Source organism: Megalopta genalis, chromosome 5 (assembly GCF_051020955.1).
Source record: "Megalopta genalis isolate 19385.01 chromosome 5, iyMegGena1_principal, whole genome shotgun sequence".
Taxonomy (NCBI): Eukaryota; Metazoa; Arthropoda; class Insecta; order Hymenoptera; family Halictidae; genus Megalopta; species Megalopta genalis.
Window position 1 is genome coordinate 10,196,621 of NC_135017.1, and position 27,833 is coordinate 10,224,453.

At 42.4% G+C, this 27,833-nt stretch overlaps 1 protein-coding gene across 3 annotated transcripts; it reads right to left on the reverse strand.

Annotated features, from left to right (window-relative positions):
* Nucleotides 1-232: 232 nt before the first annotated feature.
* On the reverse strand, nucleotides 233-27,696 carry LOC117221006 (pancreatic triacylglycerol lipase). 3 transcript variants are annotated; one of them, XM_076522465.1, is made up of 10 exons: nucleotides 27,377-27,696; nucleotides 6,760-6,914; nucleotides 6,454-6,608; nucleotides 6,277-6,396; nucleotides 5,786-5,932; nucleotides 5,063-5,291; nucleotides 3,780-4,211; nucleotides 2,840-2,966; nucleotides 2,150-2,365; nucleotides 233-1,296 (listed from the first exon to the last, which is right to left on the reverse strand). In XM_076522465.1, coding segments are annotated over exons 1-10 (1,686 nt in total). In that variant the 5' UTR covers nucleotides 27,379-27,696; the 3' UTR covers nucleotides 233-1,193. The 3 variants fall into 3 exon arrangements, with proteins under 3 accessions (XP_076378580.1, XP_033327448.2, XP_033327449.2); XM_033471557.2 differs by lacking the exon at nucleotides 27,377-27,696 and adding an exon at nucleotides 7,045-8,288; XM_033471558.2 differs by lacking the exon at nucleotides 27,377-27,696 and adding an exon at nucleotides 7,045-8,286 and having other exon boundaries at nucleotides 3,780-4,202.
* Between the last annotated feature and the right edge of the window lie 137 nt (nucleotides 27,697-27,833).

Here is a 27,833-nt window from a genome sequence, read left to right on the forward strand (position 1 = left end):
CCGATTTATTTTTAGACGACACCGTGTGTGTTTTTATTTCCCCCAGCTAAGTTCATCCTCGCCGCAGTTGTTCCGATGCCTACATTTTTAATTTAATCAGAGACAGGGTGTGCGATTTCTGGTTTACGACGATTCGTCTTGTATACGGGGATAACACACTGTGCGTGTGTGTTTGTGATTTAATTTTTTTTTTCGAAGAGATTGCGGCTGTTCAAACAACAACTGTTGAAAGTTCTGTATGGCATTACAAATTTATATTTCACATTCGACGGTATTTATAAAAATTACTACTAAACAACGCTACACAAGTTAATCGTTTACAGCTGCTCCCTTATTTTCTGGTTTGTACGATTCCTACCGAACGAGTGTTACGTTACCAGTAAATTATGCATTAAATATAATATATATATATATATGTATAGTTAAATTATACAGACAAAATATCACAAACGATGGTCGCCGTCGCGCCGTCGGCCGGCACTGTCTTTTTCGTTTTCTTTTTTCTTCGATGTAAATACCGTAGAGGAATTAGTAATTAGCAAATTGTTTCCGGAAGCCGATATAGCATAACCACTCGCAAAAACATATCTGCTTTCTAACACTACACCTAGCATTATCTAGTTTACACCTATCGAATTTTATATACAAGATGTACAAAGTTTCGTTGATTATACTAATACTGCTGCTGACGTGTGCCAATTCCTAGGTTCTCTTCGATCAGTGTTAACGTTCATTTACCAGCGTGCTTCTTTTTTTACGCTCGGAAGACTCGAGAGATTTTGCGTTCTCCTGGGGTCCAGCGAGAGATTTTGCGAAACGATTTTTTCTCCGTAGACTTAAGTAAATCTGACAAAAATTCATTTCTCTACTGCTTTCGCGACATCAGCGTTCCAAGATAAGTATCCGCATTTACAATTTTTTGTTTAGAACTTTCTTTTGTTTTTTGGAGCACCGTTCTGTTCGATCGTATTGTATTATGTATACATATATATGTATAGGCACTGCTTGGTTTCTTGGGAATCTCCGTTCGCCTAAGTTCCGTGTAGAACTCGGTCGAATAGATCTTATAGAGCGATCGAGTTTCCGTAGTCGATCTTTAGTAACCGAATTACCATGTTTCGTCACAGGAACAACACGTTGCGTCTCTCTCGGTCCGGTCGCACTAACATTGGCCACTTTTCAGGACGTCAGTGTCAGCAATTATCGACGAAAGACGCCGTGGACCCGCTGGCGATCTCGGCGTATTCCTGCCTGCTAGCCGAGCAGAGCTTGCTGGTGTAGTCCGTTTCCCTTTTTCTGCGCAAACAGACCCGAGACAGGTACCTTTCGTTAGTCCCGTTAAAAAATGGATACGTTACGTGAGCAGAGATACAGTAATTTCTCCCTAATTTACGCTCAGATTGCGCACACGAACGGACAATTTGGGAAGAGGAGATGCGATTATTCGAGCCTTCCGTCTCGTTTTTATAGTTGTGTTGGCAATCGATAACTATGTATAAAAACGAGCCGTCCACTAATTTTGTCGAAGTTTCAAATTTTCGAAAAAATTGCTGATATTCGAACAGCTATAACTTTGTGAAAAGAAATCATACAACGATGGAACTCGGCTCATTTTAAAGCCCGAAGTGTCTACTTTCGGATGCCGTCCGTCATTTTTTTCGGTAATTACATAAACGAGCCGCAAGACTCTTTCCAAGAGCCCTTTCCTAAATTGTTCATTTTTGTGCACAATTTGTGCGCGAATTAGGGATAATTTACTGCATACTTAAATTTTGCGTGGAGTCAACGATTGACGTAACGTATCCTAAACGCACCTGATCGTTAACACTTTTTACGGAACGTTACGAGATTCGGGCGATACTCTTAAATACATTATTCGATCGTGCGACGTGAACAATTGTGTTAAATAATTGTCTCTGTTATGTACATTCTCGATACAAGTGCCTGAGATGAATGGAATATTCTTGAAGCTGGAAAACGATTGTAGATCTCGCGACGAAATTTTCTTTCGAGGGGACTGCAGAAAATTATTGAGCACGAGAAAATAATCGTGGGGCTTCCGGAGAAATTGTAAAAGGTGTTTTGGGTCTCGTAGAGAAATTCTCGGAGGGATTTTAAGAGATACGGATGAGACAATGTTAAAACTTACCCTCTTCCAGGGAGCTCCATTACGTCGACAGTGACGCTGTTCACGTAGAGGCGATCGTTGCACCAGAAGAAGCACAGTGATCGCGGCTGGAGCACGTCCATGTCGTAAGTCCACGAAAGTTCGACTCGCCTGATTTTTCCAATTTCACCGGTCGCCCCCGCTGGATGCGCGACGACCATTCGCACCGTCGATCCGTGTTCCAATTTCATGTAACCGCTGCTTGGGCGAAAGAAGCGACTATTTATTTCTGCGAAAATCTACCGAATCGCAAATACAGCGATGGAAAATGAAACTGCCATCCTGATTTTTATGTACATTGCAGGAACAAATAAATTTCGTCCCCGAAACCTTCCTGATCGCGGTAATCATTTTCTTTTTAATTATAATTGATTATATACACCATCGTCCACACATATGTGGACTCTGACCACTTTTAGTAAATAAAATAATAGAGAGAGGTGAATTTAATTATTTTTTGTTATCGTTAGTGAAATATTAATTACGTTATTGATATAATATATCTTCCAATATGGTACAAAGAACTTACGAACATTCCAATGATATTCAGCAATGATTGCACAAATTTTGTTTAGATAACTGTCTTAATTAAGGAAGTGTTCGTATACTTCTGGACGGTGGTGTACGCCTCTGGGCTTGAAATTCACTAATGTAAGATACGCAGAATTTAACCTGGGAGTTAGATCGACGTCACGAATGATGCCATTTTCGGCGTGAAGAGTAACTTTCATAAATCCTTGGACCCAGCTCTCTGCAGTCGGTGGCCGTGCGAGGTTGATCGTAAGTCGATAATGCCTCCCTGCAAAGGAACAAAGTGAAGTAGATCATCGATGTTCTGGGGGAACTTGTAGGCGGCGAAAAATCGGATCTCGATACATAGGCGAAATTGCGGTTACTGGTTTCTAATCGATATGTAGGGCAGGCTTAAATCAGCTACGTGGCACGCCGCAATTTTCCTTATTACGATAAGAAAGAGAAAGCAGGCTGGCATAATTTATTAGTAATAATTGCGTAAAATCCCTAAACTCCACCCATCGTTTATTTTGTCGTAAAATGGAACCGAACGATAGAAAGTCGTAATTCTATTTCACAATGAGTGTCCCAACGATGAATGCGCCGCCGTGTGTATGATTATTGTACAATGTCACGTAACGTAAGGAAAAATATATCATTATGCGACCTATCGTTTCCTATTAATAATTAATTATTTATGAACCAAGGTCGTTTAGCTTCAGCGACATCGTCATAGATGGAGCAGTTCTTCCATGTTAACGCAGATTATTTTATTCCACGGTAAAGATCGAAATAATCATAGTAAATCAGCTGCTATTATTTGTTTAATTATTTCAAAATTGTACACGACATAGCAGATAACTGTTTCGTCTCGGGGAAATATTTATTTATGCTCGATTTGGAAAAATGAACGGGTGTTTTGGATCGTTGTCTCCATAAAATTAAAATCGATTTAAAATCCCTAATTTTCCTGCACTGTTGTTCATATTTTTCATAATATTAATATAACGATATTTATTCATATCCGACTAATAAATTCTTAATTACCCATTTCAGCAAAAAACATACAATTAAAAGTGTTCTTTTAAATGACGCTTACTGCAATATGGGTCCTCCTTGCCGGTGGTGAAGAAGAACTTGGACCCCAGCAACGACAGGAGATCCTGGCCCATGGCCTGTCGCCTGACGAGCGCCGGACTGGTGTCCGCATGGTACCCCATAACGCCGCAGCTGAGGCTGTTGTTGCTCTTGCAAGAGAAGCACTCGCCCCTCAGGAAGCTGGCGTAGCTGGAGCACTCGTGCGCCACGTATTGGCACTTGGAGTTGATGCTCTCGATGAACAGTTTTATGGCACGCACGTGATTGCAGGCCACCAGCACCCTCGACGCTTCCTCGAGACCCTCCCTGATCAGCGTCAGAGGAAGAGACGGAGTCGTTTCGCTGAGATCCGTACACCCCGGCTGCTCCTTGCCGTTGTTGGGGTAGAAGTCCAAGTGGCCACATGGCTGACTCATTCCGTATCCTGGAAGTCCTTATCGTGTACTAAGTTAGATTGGCTATGCTTCGTGACCTAAACGAATCCACGGATTCGCGGGGGACTTCTTCCGTTACTTCTGCGATTTTTCTGATTGCTATTGTTCGATGTTTTTCATAATACAACCGCTGGGCGAAATGCATTCGAACTCCTACTAAAACGCGATTACTTTTTTTCAAACTGGACTAAGCGACTCGACTTTTCTTTTAACGTCTTGGTTGCAACGCCGACGACTTCAAAATTTGGTGACATTAAAGTATTTCATTTAATCAAAATAATATTGGAAAGGTAAGTTGTATGACGACAATTATATTTCCAATATTCTTACGTTTTACGGATCCTAGTGAAATTAGGAAGATATAATAAGGGTGTCCCACAATTTTGGAACACCCTGTAGATTGGCGTACAACTTAATTTTCAAATCGGAGCAAATATTTCTGTCAAGCACTAATAGATGACATGCCAGTCGATATATTGAACATTAAAAGAACAAGTTCACTACACACTAACTAAAATATTTCTTTTCTAAATTTTGCAATCACTTGGAATGATAACAAAAAGAATGGAAACCCTCGTATCTAACTCCTTTCGTCATTCCAAGTAATAGCAAAATTGCAAAAAGTATTTTAGTCATTGTACAGTAAACTAGTAGCATTAAACCCTGTAACATTAAACAAATAATTTAACAACAGAGTCCAGTTTGAAGAAGATTGCGTATGCAAAGCTGTTCGAATACTTTTTGCCGGGGGTTGCAGTATCAGAAAACGACTCGAATTAATGAGGACTTGACCAATAGATTTTTCTGAGGTATGGTGTAAGATAGTTGAGTCCTTGGAGATTTTCCTTACCTAAGAAAAAGATGCTTTTACCATCAGTGTGAATGACGTCGACTAGCTTTGCGTCAGTGTAATCCAGTCTCAGGTGACTAGGCATTCCTTGGAAGTATGGCTCGGCTGGGTCCAAGCCCGTGATCCGGCCAATAATCCCGTTCAATTTCTCTCCGGCGTAACCGGCCGTATGGGCGCCCAGACTGTGCCCAATTAGGTGTACATCGTTAGGGTCCAGTCTGTAATTTGTCTGCAACCAAAGAAATTCTGAATAATTGTGGCTGCGAACGGGTTGGAACTGTTCGGTGCCGTGCGAGACGGTACGAAACAGTTTGGAAGAACCTTAACCATTTTCACTCCGTTGTCCCCTCTCAGGGGACCATAGTAATTCTAGCATATTACTCGGATATACCCGGAGACATTAAAGTTAATTAAAGTTCATTGTATTGTACAAAATTACAAGAAATAATAATGCTATTTCTTTTTTGCAGATATGTGTTCCCTAATGTCTACAAATTTATATGAACTGAATATCATTATAATATCTTACTTCGTTTCAAAAGTATACTACGTAATATAAAGGTTCGTAAGTGCACGTTTCTATGACGAAGTGGTGTCGAGTAGCTGGCAAATAACGTCCGGGATGACGCAGAGTGCAAAGGGTTAAGTTTCGTTCGAGTATTGAGACTAGTCTCGACTTAATTCGAATGGAGCGTGGCAAATGAAGAAACAAATTCGCGCTACCTGTAAGTGTTTAACTAGATGAGCGATTTCAAGGCCAACGAGTCTGGTGTTAGCCGTGGCCTGGGTGTAGAGAGGCAGACTGCCTCCTGCCCAGTCGACAATGATGACATTGTAGTCGTCGTGCCTGAGCAACTCATTCCTCATTTCCTACGGTTAATGAACATTCAGGTTAGAAAATGATGCCCGCATCGAGCGTTCGATCGATCTTTACGCAAACAACATTCAAATCAACGGCAAACGAATCTTGCTTAACATAGTGGATTCGCCTAACTCGAAGACATTACATTGCTCTTGAGCTGCTTGTTCTGTGGAAAAATTGGCGGTGCTTAAAATTATGTGATCAGTTCGATTCGTGGCTGATTGAAAACCGAAGGCCGATAGTTCGATTTTGGCAAACCGATCCAGCGTCAATCAATTAAATCAATTTCGGCGCCGATAACTGAATCATTGAACGATCGTTAAATTGACTTGGCGATGCTTCTCGGGCTTACCTTGACCCAATTACTAAGGGGCGTGTCTATAAAACCATGAATGATGAATTTTGTCTTTCGTTTCGGATTGAAGTAGGAGCGTTTGATGGACTTATCTTTAGCGACTATCAGCACCTGACCCTGAAACATCAGAATTTAATTAAACCAAATGTAATGGCGACCGACGATTCTACTCACCTCCAAGGGATTTTCTTTCGTGTATAAAATGAATCTCGTATTGATAACCTCCCGCGGCAGAGGGAAGACGTTCAGGGGCCTGTGGATGAGGTGGTACCAGCTCCTGGTTATGTTCAAACAGCCTAGCTCATCGTAGCAACGTGTTTCGTTCTCGACTGTTCACACCACATCCAGATTATTGTAAACAGGTAGAAAATATTAATTTTATTACCATTGCGAGTGCTATTATCTTGTTGGCCCTATTAGTATAATTTTTAGTATACTTTTTTTCAGCGTATCAATTATAATAACTTTTGGAATAATTACATGGTAACCATGGTATGTTGACCTCGATTCGATCGCTACGTGCCCACTGCCAAGGGTCCAGGATTCCGGCGTAGCAGATGACAGGAGCCAATGCGACGAGTAGCAAAATCGACGCTCCTTCGCCCTCTGTGGCTCTCAGCTTCTTCCTCCTCATCCTGCAATCGGATTAAGCCGGGTATAATTAATATCGTAAATAATTCAAGAATAATTGATCCAAATTCGAAGAGAAATTGTTGTCGATTGTTTCACGACCAAGGAAGAAGGGCGGGTAAATGGGCCGCATACCGCATCTTCATTTTCCTACAAAGCGAGCTAGCGATGTCTGACTTTCGCTTCGATTGAACAACTCGCTAGTTCCCACGCTAATCGTAAAATCATGCGGGAGTTTTAACGAACTGCGAGGACGACGAAACAAACGGATATCAAAACGTCGATCAAAACGCGGCGGCTCGATGAAATCACTTTAACACAACACTGGTTACCGGTGCATCGTTGTAACTTAGTTGAACAGTTGGCCTAATGAAAGATTGGCCTGGAAGAGCGATCGGTTTTCGCGGAACGATACGACTATCGAGCTGAAGGTACACCACTGTTGGAGATCGTCTCACGTAACAGTGATCAGTATACTAAATGGTCAGAAATGTGATGGTCTTGTAAAAAAGAGTTGCTATTTCTTCTGGAAGGAGAGGAATGATGGCCTTCGAGGATATGACAACCTTGTCCCAGGCGTCCTCTTAATCCCTGGAATATTCAAGGCCATTCAGATAATTCTTTCGTCATTCTATTTTATTGGATGGATCGCCGAAGGTTTTAGATTTGACGATATCAGTACCAAAGCAACGAAAGAACCGGTCAGCACGTGTTCGTCCTCGTTTGAAGTACTCGTGTAATTCTTTGAAACATTCTATATAGAACCCGCGACTTTCGAGATGGATATTAATTAAGAAACTCTGTTCGACCCGACGGATTCAAACTCGCGTCGCGCCGGGAAAATCATCGTTGTGGAAATATACTTTCTACTGCACAACGCGAAACATTAAGGCGCTATCATTGCGCGGATTCCGCAGTGTGTACGGTCTGAAAAATGCGGAATAAAGAGGAATGCGTAGAAAAAGGTAACGGTAACCTGGGAACCTGTATTACGGTGACGTATAAGGTCGGCGTTCGCGTGGAATGTCGCACGATACCCTGTTCGTCTGCATTTCTCATCAGCAGCTGCGGCGAGGACACGGTGCTACATCGTGTTAACTGTGCTCATCAATTTCAACTCATTCCCATTCGCAACGCTCTAATCTTACTGGCTATAATCGCTCATAAATTCTTTCGCCAACGAATCACCGTTTTCTTCTTTCACTACTGGATCAGATGAAACCTAGACGATACTTGAGAGTCCTAAACTCGAAGCGACGCGGACAAACCGAAGAAAACTCGGTCAAACTCGAGACAATTTAATAAAACTCAAGAGAACCGAGTCTAACTCGAGCCAACTTGGTCATACTCAACAGTACTTAGTCAAATTGAAGACAACTCGGTCGAATTCATCACAACTCAGGTAAACTAGAGGCAACTCGATCAAATTGGGTGCAACTCGGCCAAACTGATGATTATTCAGTTAAGTTTTGGACAAGTCAGTCAAATTTATTCAAACTGAGGATAATTCAGTTATATTCAGTTATATTCATAAACTTTGGCTTATACTGCGTCAAACTGAAGACAACTTGTACAAACTCAATACAACTCGGTCAAACCCCGTAAAAAATCTGAAAACAACTCGTTAAAATTCGAGTCGACTGAACTTGATCCATTTGTCAGCGGATATTACATTGAATATCGCCGTTCTCGCGTAGTCCCAATTTCGCCACGCGTTTCCAAACACAGAGCGGCGACGTAACAGCCAGACCCTGGTGTGCCGTGTTGCGTAATTCTAGATCGGTGTCACCTAAAAACGCAGAGAACCCGCTAACTTACACCCATCGGCGGTGTTTACCGTCCCGGCCACCCCGTTACGTAAAACCGGACCCAAGTTGTTGTTGTGCGGCGCCTGGAGATCGGCTTTTCGAAAATGCTTTCATTACCGCTGGAAAGCGTATCCTCGGGACGGTGAAGGAGGGAGAGAGGCCAGGAGAGACCGGATGATGGAAGAGGCCGCAGGATGGGCCCCGAAAAGACCCCGGTCTCTGCCCACTCCGCTCGCATTTCACCCGTGGCTGCGGGTATTAAATAATTATTTCGAAAGCGAGAGTGTAACCGCGGCGCCAGCGTTCGCAAGCGATTCGCAAATTCGTCTTCTCTTTGAAACTGCAAGTCCTCGCTTTTCAGCGTTGCATTCCCCGTACCGCCGGATGTTCTTATCTTTATAATTAATTTTATAACGATGTGAATGTCTGGACTGTGGCTGCGATACTATCGGATTATCGTTTCCGTTTCTTGAGCAAGCCGAATTTTACGTTTACGCTCGTTCCCATGATTTAAAAAAGAAAAGCTTAAGGTAACTGCTGTGTATTTCTGTACAAGAATAATAAGATTGCATTTAGTTATTGCTATTTTTTTATAATGTATGTATGAATGAAGATATTGATTAAATCATTTTCTATGAAAGAGCCTTTATTGTTCCGACAATTAATATCTGTTTGGTGTAAAAATTTCTTAAACTATCTTTCAATATCCTTCGATAATATTTTTGTTTGCACATATTGATTTTTACAACGTTTAGCTCACGGCAATGGTTTCAATGAAATTGTTCATTCAGGCACAGACTTGGCATTAAATCTACTGAAAAGTCTATTGATTTTCTACGGGCGAATGACAAGAACGAATTTATGTAGACGTATAATTTCAACGATTTCGAAATAAGAAACGAGAAATCGGCCATTTCGACTGACACGGTAGATTTAGTGTTATGTAGACTCTAGATGGTTGCTTCGCGAGAAATTTGCCATGCTGCGTTCTTATCATTCCGCTAACACAAACACACGCACACACGGCCACGATGATTTCCCCCCGAAAACTCTCTAATCGCCGCTCACGTTCGGATGTTTCAGAAAGCAGAAGCCTTCGAGGAACTTTTGCTTCGACGACCTAATTATCCGGGAAAAATCATGCGTGGAAAATGTCGGTGAAAACCGCCCGGGCAGGCCTACTTACGGTTCGAGTGGCACTGTGAGTGATTAGTGGAATCAACAGTCCCCACTAATCGATATTCATTGTTTACGAGATCTTGATCGTGGAACGCGATAAATGAAACATACTATTCACGTTCGCCGACCATGAATTTGTGGTTCGGTTTCAGTATCCAGAGTCGACTGTGGGAATCGATAGTTGATCAATTCCGCGAAAGATCGAGCGATAACACTGAACCTACCTAGCATTGAAATCGAGCGACCCGTATGTTTGTATAAGTATGATAAGATTGCATTTATTTGGCCTTCTTGCCAGTTTGATTAGAATATTTACATTTGAATAAGAAATTTATTGAATGACTTTTTATCGATGCTTCCTTATCGTCGGTCTTAGTATGTTCAGCGTTGAGGACTACATCGATTAATCGTTCCCGAACTTATTGGACTTCCAGTGCCTAGAAAGCTGTCCCAATTTTTCACCGCGTAAGTCTCCAGATCTCTAATTGCTGGAAATATGCGGTTTTTCATCGAGGCGAGACATTCAACGACGAATATTACTCCAGTTGTCCGTATATCAATTAAGGTCACGGTGAAATTATCGCTGCATTCTTCCGAAAAGTGAAATTCGCTTCCTCTAGTCTGCCCAGGCTGAACCGATCCGAGCGATTCGTACAAACGATTCTGTAATTGCCGCGAAGTTTATAAATAACTGGTGTACAGGGAACGGCGGGAAAACCGAACCGTCTGGGAGTGTCCACGGAATAGAAACTCCGAGTGGACGAACATAAACGAATGGATCTGTCACGGGGCGTCGTCGTCTGAAAGGCTGTCCGGGCTGTCTCGTTTCTTTTCCGGGGACGGTTTCCCGGCGTGCACCGGCCGACGCCGTTTGAGAGCTACTGGCATACCTACATATCCACGGAGACACGAAGAGAGGGACACGATTGTGGCCTAGATTCGACGTCCTTCCCTCCGGCAATGCTGTACCACTTCCTGCACACGCCTCTCTCTTCCTCCAAATCGACTGGGTCGTTTTTTTTTCGATGCTGACGACTTCCTCTCCCTTTGCCGGCTGCTTTCCTCTTTCTTGTTTCCATCGGCAGGGAATGCCTCGAAAGCCGTCTAAACGGGACGAGGGGAAAGTAGACGCCACTCAGGGTGGTAGACGTATCGGTGCTTTATTTTTCCTGCGGTGGTGAGAACCTTCTAAACCTTCTGGGCTCCAGATCTTTTAGTAGACTTTAGTCTAGACACGTGTAGACTCTAGAACTTTCAGGACTGCTGGATCTTCTAAACTCTGGTCTAGACACTTTTAGACTCTAGATCTTTTAAGTCTGCTAGATTGGATGCATCTTTTAGGCTCTATATAGTCATTCTACATCTTCTAGACTCTAGACATTCTGGACTCTAGACCTTTCAGATCCTAGATCTTCTAGAGTAGACACTAGTCAAGGCACGTGTAGACTCTAGATCTTTTAGGTCTGCTAGATTTACTGGATCTTCTAGACTCTAGTTTAGACACTTCTAAACTCTAGATCTTCTAGGACTGAAAGATTTGCTTGATCTTCTAGGCTGCTTTATATTGTAGACTTTCTAGATCTTCTACATCTTTTAGACTCCAGACCTTATAGACTTCAGACCTCTTAGTCTCTAAACCTTTTAGGCTTTAGAGCTTTTAGGCTTTTCAAACCTGCTGAATCTACTTAAATCTATATCCTGTTGGATCTGCTATGCCTTTTTAGAATTGCTAGACCTGCTAGATCTACCACCTACTAGAACTTACAGACCTGCTAGATCATCTAGACTTATTAAACCTTCCGAATCCGTCAGTCCATTTGGATCTTTTAGACCTTCTGGATCTACTAAGACCTCTTTTAGTTCTTTTACGATCTTTTAGGCTTTTTAAGACTCTTTTTTGGTTCTGCTAGATTTTGCAAAACATTGTTTAGATCTTCTAAGACTTACCTTAGCCCGGTTTATTTTCCTCTCATTTATTAATTTTTCTTTAATGTAGAATTCTTCTGTTTCAGCTGCGAGGAAAGCTGAGATTAGCCTACCGCAAGCAGGATGATTCTAACGGCGGATCAGTCAACAGGGTGAAATCGTAATTCCCGGAGTTACCTAACTCAACGCCACTCAGACTCTCGATCATCCGAGTCGTCTAGATCCTTCCAGGTAGTTTCTCTATTGAGTTTCTTCATACCATGCCACAAAACCATTGGGCTGTACTGTATGACTCGCGTGATGCCTCTACTAATTTTCACTCGTACCAGTGACAGACACTTCGTAGTTTACGTGTTGGATAATTCATCGGGTACTGACAATTCTCGTTTGGGACAGAATGCTCGATTTTCTGGGTGACGGAGAAATTGACCGAGAGTTATTCCATAGTGAATGAATAATTGCATTGGTCAGTTTCCGAGAGAAGACGTGTGTTTATTTTTGAGTCTGTCCGAAGTGAAGGCTGATATGTGTTCAAACGGTTAGCACGAGTTAGGCTTGTTTGCAAACGGGTATTACCATGGACTAGAATTAATATTGCTGTCCCGAATCGACCATGAATAATTGAACAGCGTTGTGGCAGTGTTTTTTCTGGCCGAAATGCGAAGTGTAATAAATAAACGAAGAGTCGTCTATTCTGGCCTGGAGGGAGTGAAGGACTCGAGATGCTAAGTCACCTTGACATTTAAAGGACGATCGACGGTCTGTCCGGTGACCTTCAGGAAGATCGCCGAGATCTTCCTAAGCCTTGTGCAAGACTAGGAGAAGCCATAGACGCGGGTTCCCTGGATCCCAGCGCTGCTGCCGCAGTACAATGATCGCTGATTAAGCGGACGTGAAATTCTTGAGAAAGTTCTTAAACGAGCCGAAGTTAGACTAGCCGAAGCCCCACTCTCCACTTCCTGTCTCGAACGCGCGCTGTCTCCCGACCCCTCTATTTCTGTCTCCGCATGTTTCACCGGTTGATTATTCTAATAAACGTATAGCAATATAATCACTGTTATTACTGTGTCATCCCGGTGCACATGAACTTGAGAGGTGACGAACGCAGAGAACGGCGGCGCAGCGGAGAAAAGTAACGATGTGTTTGAATCAAAGAACTTCTGATCGAAATGACATAAAGCGATGATCTTTCTCGAACATATTTGAACCTTGAAAATGATTGTTGAACTTGAAATATTCCGACAAAATTGTTATTTATCCAATACCAGGAACAGTTCAACTTATTAGATTTAATACATCGTTTTCCGTAGATTTTGACACGCTAATTCGTATTATTATTCGAATCGTCTTACGATCTTTAATCGAATAAGTTATTCGAATAATTCTTGAATAGAATAAATTAAGAATATTTTCTTATTCTATTAAAGAATTATTTGAATATGTTCAAAATAACTTTTTCATTCCACTAAAGAATTATCCAAATAAATTAAAAATGATTCCACTATTCTATTAAAGAATTGTGTGAATAAATTAAAAATAATTCTTTATTCTATTAAAGAATTGTCTGAATAAATTAAAAATAATTCTTTACTCTATTAAAGAATTGTCTGAATAAATAGATAGAATAATAGACAGAACATTCGACTGAAGAGTATTTCTTTGGATAATTATCTTACATAAATATTGATTGGAAGCAATTCGAATAACAATCAACTCTCTGGCATAAATCAGCGCGCCGATGTTGCGTGGATTAACGTCGAACCTATCTCGATGGATCTTCGCACCCGTGTAATTAGCAGTTGTCATTTCTAATTGAGAATGGTCTTGATCGATGAAGAATTGAGTGCAAGGCTTAATTGATAACAAGTGCGAAGGCTAAAATCGAGGATACCGATCTATCTTCATTAATTGTTAAACAACGACTCTGTCATTTCAACAATGAAATGAGATTTTCCAGAGAGATCTGTAAATACATTTTCTTGGTCTCCAGAGAATAATTAGGAAGGCTCTTGTAGAATATTTAACAGCCGCGATTCAGGCTACGGACGTTCATAGTCTATTCCTTCGGCAGCCAGCAATTTGAAAAGAAGCATGGTCGAATAGGTGGAAAGAGAAACGCGACAGCGCGAAGAGCCATCGAGTTATCCTGATGACCTAATCCACTGTCCGGCAGAGAAATGCTTTCAATTTGTATTTACGTGTAACGTAATCACTCAGAGACGCTCGCACGCACACGCATACTTTTCCCTGTCCTTTTCTTCTCGTCCCGTGTGACGCGCAGCAAACCGTTACGCAATGCCGCCTCGCCAAAAATTCACGAGCCACGGAATTAATTTCTCCGGGTCCCTGTCGGACAGATGCCCGCATCAATAATTTCATTCCAGGTAAATAACTCGCGCTCGGACACCCGAGTAATTATTATATTATTCATGAGTAAACAAGTCGTCGCGTCCTAGACATCATTTAAATTAAAGTTAAAAGAAGTTAAGTTAAAAGAAATGTGCGCGATGACTTTTTTCAGTGATCTTTAGTTACCTTTAATACTAAAGACTATTTTAATTTTTTCAAAGGAAAACAACTATTGCTGTCCAATTAGGACTTTCTTACAGCTTCCCGCGTGCTGTGTCTTAGAACAATTTTTTCGACCAAAATGAATCATATAGGGAAAAAGTAGAGATTTCAGGCTTTAAAATGAGTTTAGTTTCGTTGTTCTACGATTTTTATTCACGAAGTTACAGTATTTTGAATATCGTCGATGTTTCGAAGGTTGGAAATTTCGTGTAAAGTCTGGGACGAAGTTTCCCATAAACTGCGTCTCAAACAAATTTTGTTAAAGAAATTGACTAAAGACTTCTAAAAGTAGACACTTGGGGCTTTAAAATGAGCCGAGTTTCATTGTTTTCTGATCTTTTTGCACAAAGTTATAGATGTTTGAATATGAAGGCTCGAATAATCGTATTTCGTCTTCCCAAATTGTCCATTGTTGTGTACAAGCTGAGGGACAATTAGAGGGAATGTACCGTAGTTCGAAGTGAAAGAATAGCTGTTACATCACAGCCAAGTGAAAATTTAAACAATTTCATTCAAGCTGCGTTTAATTCGTAGTACGTTCCGTGAGCGAAACGAGCTAGCAATCCATGTTCGCCGGAACTGTCGTTTCTGGTAACTCGGAGATAGTGGAGGTCGTCCTATTATATAAATAGAAACGGCGGACGCGAGATCGTTATTATTACAGAAAAAGAGCATGCTGACGCGTAAGTCGTACTTAATTACGAGCCGTTTGTTTACCTGCACCGAACGAAAACACGGAATCCACCGCGTCGACGTGCCACGGACTTTCACCGTGTTTCAAAACTATCCGCCTCCGATTTATGCACAAACACTCTGCTGCGAGAAATTACACCATCCGAGAATTCCAATTACTTTCCGCCGCTTTAACATTGTTAATTGTCCCGCATTAAACGGCGTGCTGTATAAAAGATCGCCTCTGCGCTCGCATCCGCGAACCGATGATTCGTCCGATCGCGATAAATCCGTCGACGGAGATAAAGAGGGATCTTCGCGCACAATTTCATCGAGGATAAATCGTTGAACGATCGCCGTCACGTGTTCATCGTGATTTCATCGATAATTCGGCCCATCGTATGCCGCTTTGTTTTCAGATAAGCTTCCATAAACGTAACCGCTGTAAATAATAATCGACTTCGTCCCACGTCGCAATAGAAATTTGCTTTAGAAAGTACATCAATTTGCATAGCAATTGCGCGAAATAATGGCGCGTGTAAACAGCGAAAAAAATATTCACAAGCGTTATAGATACGTATTCCGGAATTGGCGGAGATCAGAATAGACCGGCGGTATCCCATGCTTGTCGTAAAAGGCGATCGATAGAGATCATCATTAATTTTCTAGAATTAGAAGTGTAAATAAATGATGTTTTCAGTCATAATTAGATTGCGGATTTTATGTATTTCTGACTGAACTTTGTGGTTGCAATTTAGGATAGAAAAGTGATGATTATAAGAATTTAAAAATGTTAATGTTTTATTTTGAATTCGTTAAGGTGATTAAAACAAAGAATTAGCTTACTGTTACTAATTTTTTATTATTTTATTATAATCTTCGGCTACAAGCCTTACGATGATCTCTGGCTTACATAATGAACTTGCTATTTAGTTTCGATTTTTTGGAACTAATGCACACTATTTTTATTTCGCATAAAAATCCTCATTCCAGTCATAATACCTAAATTAAAAAAGTTGTATTTTGTACGTAAGAATTAGTACTTTCAATCTCTCAAAATTAAATTTCGTTTAAAAATCATTTATCAACGTCAACTGACACGTCTACCCTATTTTCATTTAAATCTTCATTTAAATATTCATCGCATTTTTGTGAAAAAATTATGGTACACGCTCTAAGCACCGAGAAACAATCCCACAAAATTTGAAATTGATATGACTCTTAGTTTCCGATGAAAAATTCTGCAGAGCCGTCGCGTTTTGCGAGCACCGAAATTGCGCGAAGATCGACGGAATTTTTCGCGAATACAATTTGAAATGGTTCGGCGAGAATTCTGCATGTGCATCAGAGATTCGGACAGAAGGCGCATGCGTTACGCGTTGGAAACGCAGCACTTCCGGTGCGGTGTACTCTCGACGTTCCAGCGCGAACACTTCCTATGCAATTAGTCACGGCAGCTCGTTCGAATTAAATCGCGTTAGAAGCCGATGGAAATTTGCAAAAAGGGAGAATGAATGGCAACGGTCGCCCGTCGTCGTCGTGCGCGCGAGACGCGAAAAAACGCGTCTTCTGGTTGGAAGCGTGCCACTTTCGTGGCGGCGCGGAGCACGCAGTAAAACTTTTCCTACGCCGGCGATTGTTCGATCGTTATTTACGAGCGGCAGTAAAGCGCCTCCTCGTATTGCGCACCGGCTGCAAAAAAAGTACCAACGTACCACCGTAATGGCCCTTTCCGACGGTGTGCAATTCCGTCTCTCAAGTGGGCAAAAGATAGACCCAATCTGCGCCCGACGATTTCACAGATATTTTCTGGAGAAATTCTACTAGCTTCTGCGCCTACATCCCAGAGTTGGGCATCATACGAATTGTTTCGAATGAACATTTATCTGAGATAATCATCTGCGTGAATTTATCGTAGTTGAATAATTTTGTCGAATAATTCTTTGCTCGAATGATTTTTTTATTCGAATCGATCTTTACTCGAATTCATTTTTTACTTTAGTAGAATAATTCTTCATTTAAATAATTTCGTATTCGAAAAATCTTTTACCGAAAAATTGGAAAAACAAGCTCCGCGTAAAAAATAATAGCTCCGCGATAAATCATTGTAGGCTGATGACTTCCAAAGAATTTTTTTTCTTTTTGTTACAAATGCATAAAATTCGCAGCCTAATAAAAGTGATGTAAGTAATAATTACAATGATGATCATAAATTGTAATAAATTATAATAAATAATTATAATAAATGATATTAAATTATAATAAATAATGATAATAAATTAAGGTCGTGGGATAGGATGTAACAGTCCAATTCGTGGTGTCAATTTTATAGGGACCGACTCGAGGAGTCAATTTTATGGTTCATTTTTATAGATCTATTTTTAAAGAATTATAATTCCTGGGATCAAAATTGTAAATTTAATTTCAAGGGTTACTACTGTAGGAACATTTATCTGCGACCAATTAGCGGGGTTGGTTTTATGCGACCAATTTATGGGGGCCACTTCCGTGGGCCCACTTTGAAGCAGTCGTCTTTGCGAGGAATTTTGGAAGAATGAATTTGCAGCGTGACAACATTGCTCGGCAATTAGCGTTGGCTCGCGTGTTGACTGTCGGATGCTAAACGTCTTCCTCGCGAGCGCGGTGTAGGCAGCAGTTATCCGAGATAAGGAAAGAAAGTTTTTCGGCTTTGTTGGACGTTTTTTCGTCCCGCTGGCAGTGCAGCATCGGTGAGCGCGTAACATCAACGACAGCCGAAACTGCACGGTGCCGCGTGTTTGTGTCGGACGGTACAACTCGGGATTGAAGAAAGCCAGAAAAGGGGGAAATGACGCAGCCGGGCGAATTCGATTTTACGACACCGTAAATTTCACCGGTTAATGTACCTCGACCATAAACGTTCCTCTTATTCACCCTCGCTATCCCACAGACTGTTTCCTGCGACTTTGAAACAGATTTAAGACACCGTGTCGATCGTTTGCATAAAGAGAATTGATATGCAACCTGGCCGGGCTTCGAGAGAGACTCCTGGAGCATCGGAGGCCCGATCTTCGACGCTTCGCGATTACGAGACCGCGGATTTTGTGCTAAAAATGGACAGGCGAAACGTAAAATAGCGAAAAGGTGAGACGAAACTGAGAATGTCGACGTACTAATTTCAGTTTATTAAAATCATTTCAGAGACAACAAAATTGTACACACACTATACGATTTCACATAAATTCATTTCTAAATTATATTATAAATTAATATATAATTTTAAGATTTATTCAAATATTTTCACGTATAATTTTAAAATTTCTTCAAACCTTCATACACAATTTTAGAATTTATTCAAAGTTTTTTATGTACTTTTAACATTTATTGAAATTTCCATAAGTAATTTTTAAATATATTTTTTTCGTATGTAATTTTTAAATTCGCTTCAGTTTTTGTACTTTGAAATTTGACTATTTCGATACAATCCTCTTAATGTGGAACACTTGTGTAAATCTAACACCCACGAGAACCAGTTATTGTTCATGGTCAGCCGGTGGTAATTATAGCAAAGCGCGTGCACCTATTGAGATTGAATGGAAAAGTAAAAGTACCGTTTTAAAAGACTCCGAGGTAATCGATTCCATCAAATTCGTCTAAACTTGAGTAAATCTATCGAGACTGGGCTTGGAAATTTCTGCCGGATGTCCGTTTCGCGTTTTCGAAAATTGTTCCTAATTAAAGATTAAATATTGTCTTCTATTTCAGACAAAACAGAGACCCGACCACAGCAGACAGCCCAGCAGGAAACACCAGCACGACGTTACCGCGCACGATCTATTAAAAATCCCAAATGGATCATTAATAAAAAGTCTCGTTCCTCGACGATCCACGCAGATTTGTCCCACTTTCTAGTCTCGTCGCAAACTTTATGGTTAAACAAGTGTCCCGCGAGTTATTTACATAATTCGAGTCGTTTTGCAGCGCGTTGCACAAGCGAGCTCACTCGCTGGAACGTTTTGCAGACATTTCTTCGATCGCGAATCCTTTGGTCGGCGCGATCGAAGAAACGTCTCGCGGCCGGGTCATCCCGCGGTGCGCTCCGAAACGCGCGTAACGCGAGTGAAAGCGCAATGTCCGCACTTCGAGCGCGCCATTAATTAAGATTAGCGAGTTTCTTCGATCTATTAATAAATCGCGAGCGTGCCTGGTGGTGACTCGGCGCTCCAGTTTGCGCGGGAAAATTTGAAATCGTTCGCCCGGTTGAATTTTCAAGCCAGGCTCGCTCCGATAACGTGCTCCGACATCGGCGCGGCGCGGCGCGTTGCGCTGCCGCTTTTCCAGAAAAAGGAAAAGTAAAAATCGAAAGCGGAAAGAATTCCTCGGCGTCCGGATATAAATCGCGAGTGTCGGACGAAACGTGTTCAACGGTGATTTTTTTCCCCCGGCCGGCGGAGATCGACCCGCGCGGTACACTGCGAGATATCTCGATGATCCCTTGAACTAGAAAGTAATCAGACGGTTCGAGAGAGAAAAATCCGCGCTCACGAGCCGAGCTAGCGGAGCACGCCATACTCGACGCCGCGCTGCTGCAGTTATTATCGCGTGGAAAATGTCAAAGACGGAAGACGCCTTCTAATAAACCAGCCTGGCGTCTTTCACTCGGCTTTTCTTGCTCTCACACATTTTTATAGCGTTTTGCGGTCCAATTAGCCGGCAAACGAACCACCGCAGTCCTTTCTGCCACTTACATTTTTGCTCCGCCGGCAATTCGAACTTAAACAGTTACCATTTCATGGGAAATAGTCGCATCGCGACGAGTGTGGTCGCGTTTTAAAGCTTGAAGTCATCGCTTTCGAACGCGGTAGTTCATTTTTTTCGAGGACTTTTTAGCGAGACACGACGAAGAGGAAAGTGAATACTGTTTTAGTGCCGAAAATGGAACAAACTCAAGTCTGATATGAAGATCGAAGCCTCGACTTTCCAACGACACCTGAAAAATGGATTTACGATTTTTTGTAGACTGTTTTACGGTGCAGTATAGAAGGGCATGTTTGATCGAATGTAATCGGTGTAGTCTATTCATCATAACTTCATAGTTTGCGGCACCATGTTCATTCAAAGTGCGATGAAACGGCGCAAAAAAATCGCAGATCATTATCTGAGGGCTCGTTACAAAGCTGAGACTTCAGTCTTCGATGTTACCTATGTTTTGTTAACGAAAAAAATTGTTTAGCCTATGCAGACACATTGGGATTTGTAAAATGATCAAAAGTGACCATTTTCAAGTTTTCATCGGATCGTTGGTACAACAATTTTTTCCGATCAACAACATATACCGTTTCAAAGTAGACATTTCACTCTTTAAAATGACTTAAGATACAACATCATACGATTTTTTTCACAAAGTTGCAGTAGTTCAAAGATCAACGATATTGCTGATATCGAAATTTTAAAACGACACTGTTCTGATCGATTGCTCATTCTCTGCGTACAAACGCGGATACATGGCAGTCAGCTGATGCGAAAGCGGTTGTTACAGCCGAAGTTTCTATGTATGTAATGACTCGTCCTCATGAGCACGCGACGCTGCTATTACCCGGCATTTTTCTCCGTTTCCAGAGGCGAGCTGGCTCCCCTATGGTCTCAAGTAGTATGTATTACACGTTCCTTTCCTTTGTCCTTGCCCACGAACTCGGCATTTCTCTCATCACGTTCTGGTAATTCAAGCTACGACGAAGCTTGTCCGTATTTGGACGAATATTAAAGGCGCAACGAGCCGTCTGCCGCTGGCCAAAAAGTTCCAAATCATCCGCCGAATTTTGGCTAAATTGCTAGTTGTCCACCGCGGGTCGCTGAAACTGCGGTCAGCTCAAAGAGCCTCGAACAGTCTTTAATCTCAAAGATCCATCCAGTATAGCTACCAGCGGACCACGTTTCGAAATATATAATTTGCTGAGTGGCAGCGTGAATTTTTTCCTACAGCCAGTTACCACCACGCGGAATTAACAATAATTCTTTCGCGTGCAAAAGATGACTACTGTCTTCGCAAAACCCGCGATGCGGTTTAGGATGAATCCGCAGTCGGAGGAAGACAATGATTAAATGGATTCCCCGTCGGGATTTCCAGGAAGCCCGCGCTCTTCGCAACGCGATTGTGATTGCTGCTGTTAGTTCTGCGTCGGCACGTGAGAAGTAGATTCGCCTCTGGCATGTCTTTTTCACGGTTTTCGAGCAATCATCCGTGTCATTCAGTCACGCAGTCTGCACTTTGGCGCGATTAAAGGGGAAACCGTGTTTCCTCGCGGAAGCGAAGTCGACGGAAAGTAGACGGTTCTGTGTTCCATCAATTTCTTCCCCCCGCGTTCCCCTGGCTCGCTCGAATTTACAATTCACAGACCGGCCCGTTGACGCGGCCGCAACGAATTCGACTCGCGATACTTCGGAATTGTTTGATGACGTTCGTACAACTCTGCCGGCCGCGCGGAACAGCTGACACGCGAGTCATTTTCCGAGCGCACAGACTCGTTCCAGACGTACCAAATTCGTTTCGCAAAGCTGCCAACGACGCATGACGGAACTCTCAGCAAACGGGATTCGTTTTGCTCGAACGGCCGTGCCGGTGCCGTGCCTCGCGGTAATCTGCCGGGATCGAATAATCTCGCGCCGAGGAGCGTTCGCGTGATATTTGGCCGCAGCGAAGCGTACGGATACGGCCGAAGCGCGGTGAACTTCCTGCATCCGAGGTATTCCGCACGCGAAGGTCTCCCGCTCGTTAGCGATGGCTATCTGAACGTTTTAGATACTAGCATCGCCGTGACTTCAACGTTGGACAATGCAACTGACCTTAATACCAACTTCAAACGTGATCAAACCTTGTCAATTCCAAGAAATGCATCCAAATGCGGGAGAAGTTGGCTGGAAGAACTGTTTTGTTTGATGGTTTGAACTTTGTGTTTGTATAAATCTTCTGGAGCTACGTTTGCTTAGACAGCTTAAAGAACAAACTAGTGCAAACCTTGGCAGACAGGATTGTACTTAAACATGACGGAGAATGTAAGGCTGGTTAATCTGGGTGGAGTCTTAATTCCGCATTCAAACATGTTCAAAATTTGTGAATGTGAAGAAATACATCGAAATGTGGATCAATTTTGTTGGAACAATTATACAGTTTGAACCACAGGTTTGTACAAACGTTGTGGATCTATGTTTGTTTTGTTACTTTTTAGTACAAACACGTGCAAACCATGGCAAATAAGATTGTACTTAAACATGACGAAGATCGTAAGGTTGAACAATCTAGCTGGCCTTATTTCCACCTTCAAACATGATCAAACCTTATGAACTTGAAGAAGTGCATCGTAATGTGTATGAACTACATTGTAATAATTATATAGTTTGATCATTTGAACCTGAAGTTTGTACAATTCTGTTTACAGGGTTGTAGTTTGACGAAAGAACTTGTGCAAACCTTATCAAACACGATTGTGCTTACACATGAACCAAGAACCCGAGACTAGTAAATCCAGTTGGCCAGAATTTGTGCTTCAAACATGTTCAAACCACATGAAGTTGAAGAATCGCGTTCAAACGTGGTCAAACCATGAATCTACGTCTGTTCCGATAGAATCACAAGCGTATATGGAATCTGTCGAACATGTTCGCGCTGAAATATTCAACGAAACTAAGGTTTGGTTGAGCTCGTGCCTGGACAGTAGCTGTTACTACCTTGCACTTTTCGATGACCGTGCAAGAAGCATTGAAACGCGCGGGACGATTCGAATCAAATTGAAGACGCGGTTCGGGATCATTTGTCACGTCGAGTTTAGAAATCGTCGCTGGCGTCTCGTGAGGTAGAAAATTGCAATTTAGCACCTCGGGAGCGCGGAAGAAAGAAGTATTCGCAAATTGTTCCTGGTGCGAACAGGCTCGGGAACATCTGCTAGGAAAGTCCGTGTCTTGGAACGCTGCGCAGCTTTATGCACAAATTAATTTATCTGTGTTTATTCAATAATAAGCGGCCACAGTGCGATCGCAGTACGATCCGACCAAGCTATTCTTCAAGTTACAAACTTTTAGAAATTTCATAAATTTCTGTATAATTTTGTATAAACTTATCATTTTCATTATATAATAAAATATTGTTTAAAATTGAAAACCATTGCGGGAACTTGAGAAACTATCTTTTTTAACTTCTTTGCGACCCTAAAAATTGTTGTGTACATTCTGAAAATTTGTATGCGCATTTTAAAAATTTGCGTATACATTTTAAAAATTTGTACGTGCATTCTAAACATTTTTATGCATTCTAGAAATTTCTACGTGCACGAGAATTGTAACATGGTGTTGCAGGGTCCACTTTCCATATAGTTCACGACAGTTTTTTGATCGAGGATATGCTACTGCTTTTCGAAATTTCGAACGAATCGAACTCGTTTTCCGCCACGAAATAAGTTCCCTCTCGATTCGAAAGGAAACGCGGGAAACAGGCACGGTCTCGAAAGTTTCGAGTGGCGGGTGAACCGCATTCCATTCTAATCTTCGCGGCAAACCTTGCTCATCCGGCGTTATCGGTAATAAATCTGAAATGTAATGATTTGTTAATGAGTACTGCGTCGCTCGTCTTTTTTATCCGTGACTCTCTTTTGGATCGGGGTATAATCCGGCCGATAATCGAATGAAAGGAACCCGGATCAAGAACTGGTTTACAGCGTTCGCGCGGAAAGTACGATCGCACTTCGCTTAATTAATCCGGCTTCCTTCTCAGCGAGGCGAGGGAGTGCTGTAGAAAGACTCTGCTCATTTCTCGGCTCTATTTACACTTTGATTCTCTCTCAAAGTATATTCTGTCGATACTGTCAGATTCTGTCGTCATTATTAATTATTATTATTATTATTAGCTGCTTTCAACGAGCTTTCTTTTCGCGGAGAAATGGCAACGTTTCGCGCAATAACTTGTGCTATATACTTCGATATTCTTCACTAAATCATATATTTTACAAAAGTGTTATATTTAAACAAAATATGATTAAAATCAAACATACACAGTATAATTAAAGTAACCTGCACAATTTTTAAAAAGATTGCAACAGCTAACCGGTTGAACGACGACTTGATTCCAGAATTAAACGAATATTTCATTCGAAAATATTTAGAAATTAAAAAAAAAAAGTGTGTGAAATTAATTACTAAACATCGCCGTTATCGCAACGGGGATATAAAAATAATTCCGCATGGCAGCCGGATTTTTTATTGCATTCTACACGCTCGCTCGCGCCGTAAATGCATAAAGCCCGCGGTTTAGTGATGACATAAGAATTTTTATCGGAACATGTCAGCGGCTGCGGACTTTCTATTGCTCGGGCCTCTTCGGGCCTGTCATGGCCGAAGACCGGAGGGCCCGTAGTACTATTAACGCGGTCGTGAGACCATGAACGACCTCGAACTTGCGAAATCCCGCGAAGGATTCGGCCACGAACGCCGGGACCGATCCGATCGATCGGTAGCCGAGGATTTATGGTGGCCGCACGATGAGTCCCCGGCACCGTCTGGTGGCCGGGGACTGTTGTGTGCACGCCTACGTAGATAGAGGCTTGTCCCCGGAGAAAGTCCGTGCACTTGCCACGAACTATGCCTACAGTCGCTTTTTCCTTGCCACGCGAACACTTCGAAAATCTGCATTGCTAAATCCGAATCGATCCGATGGCAGGGAACATTGCTGAATTATTGCATATCCCTCACTCCGACCCATTTTCCGATGCAACATTGCGAGAAATTTCCGAGTGCCTCGACGCAGCTACGCAGAGAATGCGTGTCTTTATTGAGAAACAAACTCTAGGCTGAATAGAAAAATGTATTCGCAAATACAATTGAATTACTCGAGGATTTGTAATTACGAAGTAATTCGAGTACACTTTGGTTCAATTACATTCTAATTGACGCTGAGTTTGTACACGAAAATGGACAATTTGGGAAGAGGTGACACGATTATTCGAAGCCTCCATTTTTTTTTGTTCAAGCTGAGCGTCAATAATTGCGACTGAGTAATTAAATGACTGTATAATTAAACTGCATTAATTGGAAATTACGATGAAACGAAATTGATTTGAAATAAGTTTATTAGAAGATAATGAAACTGGAGACTTAAACGCGATACTCGAGATGGTCTATGCGATGTTACAGACGATATTCCGTTATTTCTATAATTCTTTCTAGATTAATGCGTATCTTTAATGTAATTTTTCGTTGCGTTTGAAAGTTAAACGTCTATAAACCACCTCGAGCATAATTGCCGGCAAATTAGCAACCGGCAACACGCACATAAGTGAGTTCAGAATCCCCATATTTTTTCCTAATGCTTGAACTCGTTATAATTGAATTGGACAGGGACCCGATGTCGTAGAGAAAGTATAGCCCGAATTAGCATTTTATCTGTTTATTAGAACCGTACGTATCGAGCACTTCGAAAGCGTGTTTCCTGTTCCTGTTGGCCAATCTGCCGAAAACATAAACAGCATCGTCGTCGCGGCGCCGATAGTCTCTACCCGGCGCGTCGCCGCGTGCGTCGAATTTCGAATTGCTACACGTTAACAGCAACCTGATATGTAGCTTTCGCTCATTTTTGTTATCACGGCGAGGCGCGAGAAAAAGTCGGCAACGTTATGGGTGGAGGTTTGTCGAAAGTATCGCCAGCTTCCGGTTTCGCTGTGCCGTCGGATTTATATCCGCTCGCGATTTCTAGCACGCCGGCGATTATTGACGAGGATCCACGTGACGATAAATCACGATAAACACAGGCTGCGGACGTCGGTGCCGATTGCATCTTGCGCGTACCGGAAAACAGAAACAACGGCTCTTTTGTTCGAAGAAATAATTGCGCGCGGCGCGTAACAGGATGCGAATGAAAATCGGCGGGTTTGTTTTTGAAGTTGGGGAGAATGTGAGCTGAAAGAATGATTCATTAAGGACCCGTGCCAAGGCGCCATATAATGTTTGGAGGGCTGGAAAGGACGGGGAGACGACAGAATTAGAAACTGAAAATTAATTTCTTTCCTGACAGCGGTCTCGGATATCGGTTGAATATGCTTGCATTACTGTAACCCGGTGCTGAAAGTGACTGTCATAGTCCCCGTCAGCACTAATCACACCGAAGACTGTCCCTGACACTGGCACCGCTGGACGCATTGCATAACCAAGGAAATTTCCCTGAATCTTTTCATTTGAATCGCGTATCCGGTCCAGAAGATTGATGGGTTCAATGCGAAGATTAATTACCGGCAAGACACGAGCTCTTAATAAACATCGAACAGGAGTTCGTGCTATTCTTGGCAATCGGAATCTACGAAACTCCTGGCAATTTGCTTAATGATAGTTCTCGGTTCAGCAGTTACAATATTTTCCTTTTTCGCGCTATACTTTTGAATAAATGCTCGATTATGTAACCAGTGATTACATCGGTGCCGAAACCCTGGATGCGGAATGACAGGGAGACCTGCTCGGCCGATCTCAATGTCTAGCCTAGCCCTAGACCTATCCCTACCCGAGCCGAGTTTACTGTGACCCCTATCAGCCAGGAATTCCTGGCGTTCCTGAATGGTTGCCTGTCTAGACGCCGACTAGACCAGGTGTCCTAACACGCTGTGCAGCTGTTACCAACACTGCAATGATTGTTTTCCTAATATCCATCCTCGCTGCAACGGAACGAGCACACATACGTCTTAGTGTCTGCTTAACCTTTCTGTCGAGATACAAATGTTTGGAAAAGCAGCGTGCATCGACAGCCTCGCTACTTTTAAACAAACGAGATGGACACTCGGAACTAGAACTTGTGTCACAAAAATATTAATTGCATTCGAAGATGATTAATCTTGTGTGACTTGTTGAAAAGTCTATAAAACTTTATCAGCATGTCTTTAGTCGAAGTAGGCGGACAGAAATCTTTCCTTGGCAGAGACCCTGATGAAAGTACAACATTTAACGGAGATAAATGAACAAGAAATTTTGCTTGGATCACGAAAAAGCCCGTGGCATCATTTTTAGCGAAAGTAAGTGGACGAATCTTTGTTTGTGTCGTGAAAGGCCTCGTGGTACCGTTTTTAGTGGTCAGAAATTTTTGCTCGGGTCAGGAAAGACCCCATGGTACCACTATATGGTTAAGTATGGAACTAGGTCCTCGAAGTCACCGCAGATAAATTGAACAGCGTGACGCGTTAATTTTGAACGACATTTGCCATTTCAGACTCGGATCGGAAAGGCTGGTAAACCGAAATCGGAACCAGCGTTCCGCATGCAAAGCATCGAGAATAATCTGTTGGTGAACACGTGACAGAACTCACATTTTCGCAGCATGTCTTTCATGTCACGGCGTCACGTCGGCCTGGTTCGGTCCCTCATGATCGCCTGTCTCAAAATATCGAGTCGCGTCTGTGCGATAGTGTCCACGTGGCCCCCGTGTTATCACTGGACGATCCGCGGTCTCACATCACACGGCTCGATCACTGATCCTCGCACGACAGTTTCCGGGCGCTTGCACCACGGGAAACTCTTCGGCACGATCGAGATCACGCGAACAGCGGAACCAGGCGTGTTCTGCGGAAAGAGGATAAGATGTGTCACGGTGAGAGGCCGAGGCTCGACTGAACGCTGCCACGACGTGCATTCCGCTTGGTCCGAAATGTGTTTCGCCCACCACCACAGGTGTGTTGTCCCCCCTCCCTCCACCCCCGTTGGACAGCTACCTGGCCTGGCACAATGCGATCGGTTCTGGCCAGGTCGGCTTTTCTTTGACCCTTT